The following is a 14,654-nucleotide window of genomic DNA, read 5'->3' as shown; positions in this document are numbered from 1 at the left end:
AACATTTAGAATTGATAAGAAATTCAAAAGATGGAAACAGACTTTTTCTTTTTGAAAACTTCATCTCATTTAGTATCTGTATATGGTTGTGTGACTTCTGACCTTCATACCTTTTGAAATTATCTCTATTCCAATTTGGAGAGGATTTCAAGAGAGGATTGTCTTGTGTTTATGAGCTTATTCCTATGGAGATTTCCTTGAGAAATCCACCGGATTTTCGGGCGAAAACAAACCACAGCCGCTAATTTTGCCTGGTCTATGTTGTGGTTTTTGCTGGTTTCACCTCATTAATGACATATTTGTTTTGATGGCCATAAATTTACCAAGGTTCACTTGGTGTAGTGTAAAGTCAGCTTACCACCCTCCCACGATCAACATTTGCTCTCTTGATCACCAGTTCTTTCTTCCCTGGCCTTGCCACAGTAATTTGCTATGAGTGGATTTCCACCCGCAGGCTGCTGTTTTTATTGCACTGAGAAAATCTTTTGAAAGCAATGGTAGACATAAAACCATGGTACCGGTAGGTTTGATGTTTAAGGTGAAGAGAGTTTAGGGTTGCACCCAAGAACGCCAGTCTATGAACTGGTTCTGAATAAAAAAACTAGACAAAGAAGATAAAGGCATTCATGTTTGTAGGAATGAAGTATTGAAAATAGCAAGTAAATGTTTATTTATACATTTGCGTTTTTAGGAAAGGTATGATAGAAACAGCGCAAAGTACATTTCTGTTTTATGGTCTCATGAAGTGAAATCATGGTATATTTTAATGTTACAAGATGCAATAGTGGATTGTACCTGAAACTTCATACACAGTGCGAAAAGCCCTTCATTATAATATTAGGCCTTACCAGTACAATAGCCATGTATGTTGGGTCATGTATGTTGTTTACTTGGTTCAGGTTTTTTCACAAATATGCAATGATTTGTGTGTGAATGAAAATAACTTTTTGTTGAAAGCGAGTGAGTTAGTCAAAAGGAAGAAAGGGAAACCTCAGCTTGTGATAAGTTAGATACAAACATACACCATAGGAATTTTCACAACCGCAAATAATTTTCCTGTGAAACTAAATTTTATGCATACATGTATAATTTGTTATGTTACATCTCCAGAGAGAAAAAAATTGCTCTGGGAATTTTCAAAAAAATAATTGGTTGGTGTACTTTTGTATTAAAATACAACAACAATGAAATGTTTAGTCTAATAAAATTATTGCGTGTCCTAATTTCATTAATTAGGAACAGGCTTATTTGCCGTCGGCTTTCCTATAGTATTCCGGACTCCTAGACTTTTCCAAATTTCTTTTTTCACTGTATTGTCTGTTACTGCTAGGGAGCTAAATGAAATAAATGCAGCTTTTTTACCAAGAGAAACACTGAATACATCCTGGGGTGAAATTTTCCCCAAAATAATTTAGATTGCAATGGTGCCACACTGGTGCATTTTTATTAGATTTTGCCGTCTGATTTTCCACTTACCATTATTCTCCTTTCTTTTCTTTTCTTTCAGTGTAATTTTCCTGTCATTATTGGATTTTTTGGTGCTTTTTTCGCAGAAAACAAAATTTCAATATGTACAGAATATATGGATGGTAAGTCAGAATTGTAATGTTTTTGTTTCTTTTTCTATAGTGGGATTTCTTTGACGTTGGACTTCAAACGTAAACAACAAAATTAAACAATATACATCTGTTTTGCTATTCAATTCAGCTATTTTGTCATTCACTGGTTTTTCCACAATTTCCTTCATATTGACAGAAAAGGCTGTTGAACTTCCAGGGTGATTAAATACATCAATACGTTTACATCTGCATTTTTATTTGATCTAAGTTATAAAATTGATGGCGGTAATTTTCTGAGGCAATTAAGCCTGAGTGTGGATTCTGACAAGAACACAGCGCAATTGATGTTTGTGCCGTGCTAGTGTCTTGACCTCTTCTGATTGGTTCAAAGATGTCATGTGATGCTACCAGACTACAGTAGTGAATTCTCAAAATGTATAGTGTGCTTCGACTCAAAACCATTATATCTTGTGCACCTTTGCTTTTTTCTCTGAATTCTCCATTCAGCATAGCTGTCTGGCAAAACTGCTTTTCTGGACAACTGAGACGATTATTACAGTTTTGTTTCAAATATTTATTTTGTTATTCTAACAGCAAAAAGTCATGTTATGATCAGAAAATCCCAAAAGTATATACATTAACACTTATTGCATTTCATATGTACACAACAATTCATCTGAACACCCTGTCCAAGCCATCCATGCTCTTAACTGAAGTATACTTTTGAATAATAGTTAATAAGTAGTTTTGACAATTTTGTGGAAAGTTTCAATTTAATTGAATGCTGTTTCAGTAGGAATTGTTTAACATTATTCAAAACTTATCTGTCTGTGTTAAAATCATTCAGATACTTCTTGAGGTCACAACATTAGCGTTGCTGAATTAGCCTACTTGCATATTACAACAACTTAGAGTGTTGAATGTGTAGACTGGTTCATTCATTCTATCTGTGCTGGGTTTTAGCTTTCTGGATGAACATCATGCAAATGAACTGGGTTACTCAGTACTCATGATCATGAACAGCTAACCAGATGAACACTCCTTGTGGTAGAAATCATAGTTTATCTGAGGGTGCCTTTCAGAGTGAATGAATACAAACATACCCCCTAAGATAATGTTGAATAGTACCACAGCTTGGTATGGGCCCAGAGTGTCTCAGTCTTGTCTCTGGAAGTACCAAATTGCCTGTCTGACAGTAATGATAATGCACCAATCATAACAAATTAGTATGCTTTCAGACCAAAGAAAGAATATGCTGGAAATGTTTTATGTCAGGTCAAAAATACTGACCAGATACTTTTTCAAATTATAGAGGAGAAATCAACCATTTCTTTATGTTTACAACAGGGGGATCATTGGAACTGTACGGCTGTATACCAGAACAAGTCTTAGGAAGGATAGCAGTTTCTGTGAGTAGACTTAATCAACAGTACTTGCTGAGAATATTTTAACGAATGATGAAAATGTCAGTTCTTGTTCACTGATTAATATCACAGGATAATGAAAGTTACATTTTCAATTTAAAAAATACTTGCACGTAGTAGTAAAAGATTGTGATGAGATGTTTCATTTTTCTGGAATACCTAGTTCATAGTGAACTAAGTATCAACAATTATTATCTCATTCTTTCATTCATATTCAGAAATAATTAGAAACTTATTGATCTCTCTGTGTTTCACTGACAGATTGTGAAAGGCCTTAACTACTTATGGAGTTTGAAAATTATGCATAGAGGTGAGTCTTCATGTAAAACAAAATTTTAAAAATCTTATCCCTGTGCATCTCAGAGAGAAATTTATGTTCTAATCTTAGCTCTTTAAAATATAAACTGACACTTGGCCCTTTCATATTTCAGAGTCACAACCATTTGTACAACTGTGTGTATGTTACATTTAATAGTGCATGCCAGTCGTAATTTTTCTCAGACAAGGTATGCTTGAATGCAGATTCTAAATATATGGAGCAATTTTCTGTCAAGGCAAAAATGTTTGGCGTGAAAATCACAATAAATCTTTCAGGCAGGAGAGTTTGTGGTTATATTCAGATTTCAAAGGGAATCAAGAACCAAGAAATCATACCGTGTGATATTTCACCAAATTCCTTTCTTCAGAATTTCACAGAAAATCTTTCAGAGGACACGCACTTCTTTATTGGTTTGATGAATAGAAGTACATCTGATCATCATTTGCCGAGTCTAACAGCTGTCATTAGCTTGACATTGATAAACAGAGATACAGATCTGAAAACGAACTTGCGTCTTATCACCTATTCTCTCTGAAGACAAATCAGTTCATAAATCTGCCAAGTGTCGGTGTCAGTTGATTTATTTATGTCTTCTAACAAGTCTGAATGGTTTGACTGTACATGAAGAATGCACACCAAAAAAAATCCTCACTTCATATTAACTCAATTTCAGACGTGAAGCCGTCAAATATTTTAGTCAGCACAAAAGGGGAAGTTAAACTATGTGACTTCGGTGTCAGTGCACAGCTTATCAACTCAATTACACAGACCTATGTTGGAACAAATGCCTACATGGCGGTGAGTGATACCAATGTTTGAATTCTTGTCATAATCTGAATCTGAACTTGACTCGGGAAACAAATCCCTGGATGTGCAGATACTGCATCACATACATACCGTATGTCATAAGACAAATCATGTAAATTGTTTTATATCAGTTTTGACATCAATGGTCATTGGTAACATGCCTGCATATAACAACCTCTAGATTTTTTCAAAGTTTAAATACATTAGAGTAGTTTGTAATTGCTGAGAGTGAATTTGATATCTAATATGTGGTAGTTGAAAATCGGTGCCTCCAGAATACAAGAGTGGTAGCACAAGTTTCTTACAGATTATATAAAGGCCTTTGTTGTATCCATTGAATCAACAGCTCATAAAATTAGATCTGAAATTATGGTATGATAACAAGAATAGATTGTTTATGAGATACATGTATGATATTGTTCGATAATGTTGTGAATTGCATCGTATGCCAAATCAACTTTTGATCCGACCTTTCATTCTCACTACTACAGCCAGAGAGAGTCCTTGGTGACCAATATGGCGTTCCTTCAGACGTCTGGAGTCTAGGAGTCAGCCTCCTGGAGGTAAGAAGCTATGAACAAACACACAGATATGAATACACAGATTGATGTTGCTATGCAGCTGGCACCATCTCAAAGATAATTTGCAAGTACAGAAAACATTCAGTGACTTTCTAAGATGTATGCCAGTTACATCTGAAAAACCATATCAGTCATGATGTCGAGTATTACCAGTTTTTAATTTGGGCAAATAATTAGAAATTTGACCAGAAAATAAATTAGTATTACATTTATTCATCCTGGAAAAGACCTACACAATGGTATTGGGTATTTTCTGTAATGATAATTATCTTTTTTGTTTAATAACATTCCACACACAAGATAATTTGATTACTTTTGGTTAACTTGCACTTGCTTAGTACAATCAGCAAAAAAGTAATAAATTCATGATCAGTGAGTTGAAAACAATTTCCAGAGCACAAATTGACTGAATGTCATTAAATGAATTTTGCAATAATTCCTTCAATAATACTGTAGTTCCTTTTTCAGTACACACACTGACACAAACACAAATGTCAATTTCATTTAAATCAAGCTCGTTTGTGTTTTTTTTTTTATAAAAGTGTATGACGCAGATGAATTTTGGTAAAAATGCCATGCTACTTTGAAGGCAAATAAGCTTAACAGACTGTTTCTTGCCATAATGGCAGGAGTTCATTGAAAAAATATAACATCATTGCGGTGACCTATGATATTTGATGCTTTGCGTTTGAAAATCCCATGATACTACCAAGGTTTTCACTCTTTGGAAACAGTAAAGAAAACACGGACAAAAAATAATCAATAGGATTTCAACCTTCCATAACGAACCCAGCATTATTTATTTGCCTCACCTACAAACCAACTCACATGAGGAAAATTTATCTTTTAGAAAAATGAAAAGATTTATAGAATTACTCGTATAAGACCTTCACTTATGAATAAAAGTCACAGAATGAATTGAAAGCAGTAGCGTTCAGTGTCATTTTTATTTGCACAGTCTTTCCAATATTTATGGGAAATTTAACAATATTTTACAGGGTTTCTTTTTAATATTCTTCCTGCAGATTGCTCAGGGCAGGTTTCCGTATCCAGTGAGTATCAGTCTAATTAAAAGTTGAAATCTCTCAAATAGTTTACACTGCAGAATACATCTCGGAACTGATATTCAAAATCTCAATTGAAAGTTTCCTGAAAGTTCCGATTTACAGAGAATTATTCATGAATGCTTCATGTTTGTGGAAGTAACCATACTAGACTCAGGGATGTCATGCTCTTCAATTGCTGTTAAGGCACAAAACTTTCCCAAATGAAACTTTCAACCTTTCTCTTACTAAATCAACAATAAATATCAAGGGTCACCATGCAAAGTTTGGGATTTGTGAAACAAATTACTCAACATTTGGAGATTTGAAATTCATAATGGCCGCCATTCCTGTGTTAACTCTATGGGGAAAAGTAAAATTTTGGATTTTCAAAAAAACTTTAGACAGTTACAGTTTTCCATTCTCCAAGAGCTTTAAAATGAGCCCCCACAAGTGTTATATCAAAAAAGAATTGTAGAAATTTGAATGTTGGACGATCTGCTCCTGAAGCGCGTCCAACTTTAAAGAAACTGGAATGTTGATAAACTACACCAGGCAAAAGGCAAGAGAAAAATTGGATAACCAAAATTTGCTCTTTTCTTGCAAAAATATAAAGTAATAATTTTTTTTTCTACTTGATTTTTAATCATACAATTTGTGAGTATAAATATTGGTAAAGTTATGTTATCATAGTATTACATTTATTTGAGGTGTACAAACACAACTGACAGTATCAGTTATATGAAAAAATATGAAAAAACATTGCAAAATAACTCTAAAATTTTGATATACTCACAGCAATAATTGCAGTGAGTTTCTGTGCGAGAATTGTCTCACTGACAACCAAAAGATCTGAGAGTGTGGCATTGAGTGCAAGCTTCACAAACACGAAAGAAAATTTTCATTCATTCAAGAAAAGATCAAATTAAGGAAAACTGAAAAGAAATGTTATAGTTTTAATAGCAAAGAATAATTATCTTCTTCTGCCTGGCTAAACTGTTGAAGGACTTTATGTTGGCCTTTATATCCTCCCCCCAAAAAAACTTGACAATCATGTTGATCATGGATTTACACTAAAGCAATGTACAGGTAATCTGGGAATTTTGAACCATACGTGTTGACTTAGATTACGTTGAGTAGTGTGGTGAATTTCCATTTTTAAATATTTAATCACACTTTAATCAAAGCTCTCCCACCTCAATGAATTCTGTTTGCATTTTATCAAAGCTGTTGTCATGTCTTTGCATTCAATGAAATGATTTATAACCACTCCATGTTGCATTTATCTCACGCATGTATCAATAAATTTGAGATAACAAATTGTGGTCTGTCCACAGATTGTGGTTTAGTGATTCTCTGGAGATAACAGGGCATCCTACAATGTGTAAAATCATGAGCATCTGTGAAAGAATGTCCAAAAAATTACAGGTTTTGTTATCCTTGGTCTCGGACAGAAATGATATCATGACATGGGTTTATAATTCAAATGTTTTTTAATTTGCAAGATCTGATTATAAACATGAAAATGACAAAAAAACAGGAACAGTTGCCTGCATGCAACGATAATTCTGACACACAGCAAATTAATGACAATAACTTCATTGTTTAGAATTGTAAAATGATGGCATTTTATTCCACAAATATTAATATATTCTGTCTTGGAAGGCATGACATCGTCTTTTTATATTAAATTTTTGTTGGAATGAACATGAAGGCTGACACAGCTATTCAAGCTAGACACACACAAGGCATAGAAACAAAACCTTATTTTTCCTGATGAGAGCATCTACAGTTTTCACATGCAAAGTGCATATAGTATAACATCATGACAATTGCAAGTTTTGCATTCTATAACTTAGATGGTAATTCTGAGGAATCAAAAATAGATAATGGAAAAACATGCAACCTCTGAAGCACTGTAAAATCTTTGACAGTAATGTGGAAGAAAATTCCATCTTATCTCTGATGACTTTTTCAGCATTAAAAGTGTCATGTAGTTCACTTCAGGCTAAGCTGATGGATTGACCTAACCATGCCACTTCTTGAATTATTGTATTTGGGAACATGAAAGCTATCTTTCTGTCACACAACATTCTCAGTATCACCATGGTAACACCCATCAAAACTTCAACTCCAAGCCACTCAAGTAATTACATCAAGACTGAAAATTATTCTGCAATTTTCATTACCTTTCACATTCCTACTGAACATTACAAAGTGGCAAAGAATTTAATTGATCTTATATGTTTTTTATTACCCAAAATTAGCTTCTCTGCGCTCTTTTTAAATTCCAACTAAGAGCTCTTTCAGGATAAGCCAAGCAAAGTGACCTTTGTATTTTTTTTGTTAATGACAGCAAGACTTTCATATATTGACAGCGAGCTGACACCCTAACACACTGTTATTTTGAGTGAAGAAAATAGAAAATCAAAATGAAGTTAAGGGGTTTGCTATGATGCCCGGTGCTTCACTCAGCAAGCGTGATATATCTATACCAGGGATAGAAATACTTTTTATTTCTCGTGGCAAAAGTTTGCCACCAGATATAAAATCAGGTGGCAATTATGAAAAATCTGGTGGCAGTTTAACACATCATGTGATCGGTATAATACAACATTTTGTCATTGCCACATACTCATTCTAATGAATAAATTCTTGAAAATATGGTGAGTACACGTCACAAAAAATCAACCATACTGCAGGCCTCGAAAAAATTTTTTCAAACTTACTAACCGTGGGACACGTGAATTTCATTTTTACTTGCCCGAGAGGAAAAATTACTTGCCCTAACTTTCTAATAACTGTACTAGTAATTTAATGTAACAGAGAGCAAGAGTTTGGCCATATGAAGTGAATTCAAAGAGGGAAAAAACAGATTCAAACATGAACTACATTCTTGTTAAAATGAAGGACTATTACCAAATCTGAAATGTCACAGAAGAAATGTGAGAATACTTTAGTTTTTTTCTGTAGATTTGGCCATCTAGAAAACATCTTTGAATTTGGAATTTTTCCACAACCTAATCCAAATTAAAATCTTTGCATAAGAGTAATAAGATTGTGTGATTTACAATGTGCATGGCTGGCTGCTGCTCTTTATTATCAAGCTGAGATCACAAACAACTGCTCTGCTAGTGTTTATCTGCCAATGCATACACACACATGTACATCTGCAACCCTTTACCTGTTTACATGTTTACTCACTGAGCACAGCCGTCTTTCAAAGTTTTTTTTGATAAATGTATTCGTCAAGAGAGCAGATTCAAGTTTCGTTTTCGTTACTCTTCAGTGCAGATTTGTTTTCTGTAAGTGAGAGCCGATCCCTAACAACCAAGGTCATGTAATTTGAAACTGTCTGCATCTCACGCAATACGTAGCTGCAATGACTGGACTTAGCCCGTTTCGACTATGATGTAAACTTGTACTTTTTCAACTGGGGGTTGATTTACGTTGAACAGTAAGCATTGCCGAGATCCATGGCTTCGAATAAGTTTACATTCATTACCAAGCACATGGTGCAATTACACTATCGCGTGAAGCCGATCGACTGTCGTACGACTCATACGACTCATGTATATACACTGCACAAAGAGAATGGCAACCACTGTCAAGATCATACCACTTTACGGCACACATACAAAACAGTGAGTTCACTCCGTGTCGTCGGAGAGAACATGTCGCAAAACTCTATTTTTACGACTTTTTGTGTTTTACAACAGCAAGAACGATTATTTTGCGATGTCGGGCAGATTTTCAAGGGTTTTCAGAAAAAACTTCTGAGAGTTGAAGGACTTACAATGATTGTAGGCGTGTACAGACCTCGTGAAATACGTTTTCAAGCTTGAATTGTCCAAAGCTTAGTTAATTCAACCGCTGGTGCACTTGCCCGTCGGACGGGAAGCATATTGATTTTACTTGCCCGAACGCAAAATTCACTAGCCACGGGCGTCGGGCGATAGGAATTTTTGAGCCCTGTACTGGCTAATGAATTGCAAGTATTTATTGTTATTTAATTCATGTAGGCTGCAGTTTGGCTTTGTTTTCAAAATGTCACAACATGCTTTTATCTTGTGCCGTATGACTGCATATGCGGCTATCACAGAGGGCAACAACATGTCAAGTGTATAAAGCTGCTGTCATCGATATGGAGATTAGCCAATCACAAGTTTGGATTCACGCTGTGTTTTCATACATGCCAAAATGTCGCAATTAGTTGGGTTTTTTTTGGCTAATGAGTTTTTCCGCCGTCAGACAACGCGTGTTCCTTCAGTGTTCCTTCATTCAAGCCGTAGGATCGATGACATGATGACCCAAAATTTAGTGGCAGAAAAATACCACCAGAAAAAAATTTTGGTGGCAGATTGACAGTTTTTGGTGGCAAATGCCACCATTGCCACCGATTATTTCGATCACTGTATACTCACACTGTGTGATGTCTTTTTGTTTTTTATTTCTTCCCAGACAACACCCAGAGAACAAGAATTATCAGTAAGGAAATGTTTGCTATGAAATCTCTCTGTCCAAAGTAGAAGTTCAATTTACATGCCTATCTGGCCCACCCCCATTTCCAAATGTATTGATCCAATTCCTCCATATAAGCAATTGAATTGGATCACAGTATAGCTGCATAAGGGTAGCACAAGGAAAGGAGATGGACTCTGATAATATTGGGCTGTAAAATAATCCAAGCTATGAGTCAGGAGGATAACAAGTGCCCAGAAAATAAAAAAATAAGATTGTGCAGTTTAACATTTTTAGAGAAAGGTTACAAATTATGAAAAATATGATAATTCATATTTAATGGGTTTAAATTTCAACATTATGAAAAGAGTTTGGAGAAAGTATTTTCCTGTGAACAAAATACATATCAAACACACTCTATGTGATTTGCAATATCCGTATGTTTACGTTGAAATAAAGCGTTTGTGTTTATAAGAAATACGGACTCAAAATGCCCTTGCCAGCAACCTTAACCTAGTATCTGGGCAGTAATAAATCTTTGATTTTGACAGTGTTTACATTTGATTAATTTGGTTAGACCGGTTTTCACATATTATGTTCTAACTTACATTTGATGTGATTAATACTATAAAGTATGGTGATAATGTAATAAAATAGTTAACTAACCATAAACCGTTCAAAATGTATACAAAGTCACAATTTTAAGCAACCAAGAATTTACAAGTGTTGCATATTTCATGACTGAAATGCATGATTACATTTTGATGTACATTTATAAGTGATCACTTCCTTTCTATGTGTCCTTGTACAATATACATTGATATTACAAAAACATGTTTTTTTCATATGCATCAATGGTTTCTGTTCCTTTCAGGCAATAGATCTTCTACAATGTATAGTCCATGAGGTAAGATATGATTTAGTTAATAATCTATGTCAGTGTTAAGTGTCCATACACTCAATCTCATGGCTTAGTTTATTACTCTGGCTATCAGGAATAATGAAAGAATGCTCCCCATGATGGGAGGGGACACCCTGTGATGAGGAGGGGGAGGTAATACCTGCAATGGCTGGGATTATAACAAGCAGATTAGAGGTATGGAAATAGATCAAAATCAGAAGGGTATATGTGTATCACCCTTTTATTTGATCATTTATTCATATGTCTATGTGTGGGCTTTGTTAGGGGACTGGAATTAAGTGATGAAATACATTGCAGTTGTAGAGAACAGGGAAAATTTAGGATATTGAATACATGTCACTCTGACTTTGTTTATCATTTCAGAATCCGCCCAGATTGCCTAGAAGTCACTTTTCCGAACAATTTGCCGACTTTGTGGAACATTGGTAGGTGACATACTGTATGCTGTACATGGGTGAAGTGTGTGTGTTAGGTTGAGTGATGATATGCAGAAACTGCCCATGTGGCACTGCACTGTGCTGTTCAGAGTTACAAATCATAGAAAAATACTTACAGTACCAGTGCAGAAGGCAAGATGTTACAATGTTAGATGATTAAAACAAACAGTTCAGATTCAACATTTCATTGATGATTGTCAGAATAATTTTATTGAAATTAAATGCAGTACATTGTCCTAACTGAATCATCAGTCAAAGACTGTTTGTAAATGAAAAATCTTTAGCATGGTACCAACCATGCACATTGAAATACTCCCAAAGCGATGTATCACGCAGCATATGATAAACCATTTGCAATTTGTTGCCTGTGAACTATGACCCATGACCCTTCTTACTTTGACCCTGTCCTAATCGTGTATTATTGGTTTTATCCATCACTGACCATAACACATCAAGAGCAGTTCACAGAGGGTTTAATCCTATGTAATGGATTACAACATTTTAATGACGAAATAGCCTTCCAAATTATTGAATAACAAGTCAGTTTATCCAGTATGAAGCTGAAAATGGATGTCCTGTATACACATAATGTCATCAGGGAGATAAAATTTGGGTGTTTGCAATCTGTGATCTTAATGTAAAAATCTTGAAATGCTACACTTCATCATATTTAAACTTTAGGTGTATTTTCTGTTAGTTTTGTTCCATTTGTAAAAAAAGTTTTCATCTCTCAAATCATATTGTAATGCAGTGACTTCAACATGTAAACACACCCTCTGTGTGTGTGATAAACAATATTATTGTTGACGACTTTAGCCTGGACTGGAATTCATTTGTCAACAATAACATTGCGTACATGCATTGTACACAATGCATGGTTTTTGCAAATCTAATACTGAGTATTTCAACATTTGTCGTTAAGTAAAAAAAAAAGACGATGTGTGTTTGTAGTAAATGTGGTGAAAACATCAAATGTTACAGCTGTAGACCCTTTAAAGAATGATTAAAGACAAAAATACTCTCTTTGATATTGCAGCATGCAGAAAACACCAAACAACAGACCAAAACCACAAATGCTGATGGAACACTCTTTTATTCGAATGTATGATGATGGGAATCAGCAAATTATCGCACAATGGGTGTGTGGAAAATTACACGAAATACAGCAGCGGAAATTAATAGAACAACAGCAGATGACATGAAGACATAGAGTCCAGCATCCACGTATTCATTTAACAACAGTGCTTGATGTGATTGTATGAACCAAATATCAAATTGCAGTGAATGTGATCTTTCAGAACACAACTGCCCGCACGTTGACAGGGGAGCCTGTCTGCAGATGTGGATCGATAGATGTAGCCATCACTGACTCTAGGGGGCGCTGTCCTCCAGCGTGCATTATTTTCAATGCAGCAGTCGTATTATTAAAGTGCATGTTAGAGGGACTGTGCTAAGTGGGACACCTGACACAAAGTTTAGTTTAAAAAAATGTTTCTCAGCTCTTTCTCAGAGAGAAATATCAAAATCATGATATCTACTGTACAAACAGTACAGAAAGAAATTCCGGTGACGTCTTTTGATTTTCAAATTGTAGATAAGCCCTTACACTCTGGATAAAAGAGCCACATGCTGGCTTTTTGTCCGAAGTTGGAGAAAAATTTACATGGTATTTACTCTGGTGGTGATTATTTCTTTTTTAAACGTAATATAGAAATTTTGTTTAGTTCATGGATAGTGTACATTACTTTTAGATTAGATATTTATTTTTCAATAGTTACACCTTTAGAATAGAGTAGCCATGAATCTGTGCCCTCCTGCTTGATGCTTTCTGGCAACCATCCAACATCAAGAGACAGGCGTGTTAAAGAACAATATCCAATCACGAAGTGTTATGAAACACACTGAAAAGATGCACAACTTTGTTTTTGTCGATGTCTTAGTTGAGTCACTTCAATGTTTTTCCATGTTATGGATGTATTTGCAAGTAATAATATCTGCAGGTACAACATTGTCCCTAATTGGGATGCATTATTGCCTTACTAAGGACACTAGCAATGTCACAGAGTAATATATACTGCTCCTGTTAGAGAAATTAGGAATTGTTACCCAACATACAGAATTTCCAATTTCATATTTACTTGCCATGCCTTATCTGCGAAGAATACAGTAAACTTTACAAAGCCTGAAATCCACTTTACTTTCAAAACACCAAATCTTTAGAAATTCTGTTAAAAAGACATCACTTCCATGAGTATAAACAGATGAGCTATTCAGATTCACTTAACAAGACAAACAGATAGACGGATACAAAATTATCATGAACTTGATAATGAGATACTGAAGGTCTAATCACAGATTTGTAGAGTGTATTCATAAAGATGAGCCTGGCTTTTTGCACAATGAAATTAAAAAAAAATTAGAAGGAGACCAATTGCATGATCATATAGTCCTTTAATTTTTTCTTATGATAGTCTCCATGTGAATACTAGTGTATACAATTCTACATCCATATACTAGTAGCTCACTGTGCAGGCTGCCCAAGGCAGCCACAAACAGCACACTAATACACATATGTCACTGCAGAGTATGATAAGGATTTTTTCCATGACCATATAGTTGCTGCCATTGCAATCCCACAATGCTTGTGAGTGCATCATCAAATGTCACAGCCTAAACTTCTATATTTTTTACTTTGATCAACATTTGCAAGCCGTAATAAAATTACCAAGATAACTTTAAAATTACAAAACAAAAGATATCAATATTTTTTGAGATAGTAACCATGGTGACTCGCATCAAGGGTCACTGTCCTTGTGCAGTGTATGCTGGGTAGCTAAGCTCTACCAGCTGCCATGGCTCTATGCATAGCCAGCATGGCTGTGGGAGCAAGAAATGTTGCTTTGCCAGGCCTCCATGATGCTACCAGACTGGTAACATCATACGTGGGCCTTTTGAAGTGCAGAGTGTCTCATGCCTGTGCGAGGCCATTAACACCTCTGATAAAGAAGATTACCAAAATAATATTTTCAGAAAAAAATATCTAGTATGAACAATGAACTGTCACTTTCAATGGAAATTACATAACATTTCCAAGCTCAGCA

At 35.1% G+C, this 14,654-nt stretch overlaps 1 protein-coding gene across 2 annotated transcripts in view; it reads left to right on the top strand.

Moving 5' to 3' along the window:
* LOC139121072 (dual specificity mitogen-activated protein kinase kinase 5-like) overlaps nucleotides 1-13,980 on the top strand; it is a 61,595-nt gene extending 47,615 nt beyond the window's left edge. Inside the window, exons 10-19 of one of the 2 annotated variants that reach the window (XM_070685691.1) lie at nucleotides 1,508-1,589; nucleotides 2,907-2,968; nucleotides 3,245-3,293; nucleotides 3,976-4,100; nucleotides 4,601-4,672; nucleotides 5,716-5,742; nucleotides 10,195-10,221; nucleotides 11,069-11,101; nucleotides 11,480-11,541; nucleotides 12,590-13,980. In XM_070685691.1, coding sequence (XP_070541792.1) covers nucleotides 1,508-1,589; nucleotides 2,907-2,968; nucleotides 3,245-3,293; nucleotides 3,976-4,100; nucleotides 4,601-4,672; nucleotides 5,716-5,742; nucleotides 10,195-10,221; nucleotides 11,069-11,101; nucleotides 11,480-11,541; nucleotides 12,590-12,755 — 705 coding nt within the window. In that variant the 3' untranslated portion in view covers nucleotides 12,756-13,980. The remainder of the gene's footprint in view (nucleotides 1-1,507; nucleotides 1,590-2,906; nucleotides 2,969-3,244; nucleotides 3,294-3,975; nucleotides 4,101-4,600; nucleotides 4,673-5,715; nucleotides 5,743-10,194; nucleotides 10,222-11,068; nucleotides 11,102-11,479; nucleotides 11,542-12,589) is intronic. The other variant, XM_070685692.1, reaches the window with a different exon arrangement.
* The last annotated feature ends 674 nt before the right edge of the window (nucleotides 13,981-14,654 follow it).

Source organism: Ptychodera flava, chromosome 21 (assembly GCF_041260155.1).
Source record: "Ptychodera flava strain L36383 chromosome 21, AS_Pfla_20210202, whole genome shotgun sequence".
In the NCBI taxonomy this organism is placed as follows: Eukaryota; Metazoa; Hemichordata; class Enteropneusta; family Ptychoderidae; genus Ptychodera; species Ptychodera flava.
The sequence above is the reverse complement of the archived record's forward strand: the minus strand, read 5'-3'. Positions and strand labels throughout refer to the sequence as shown.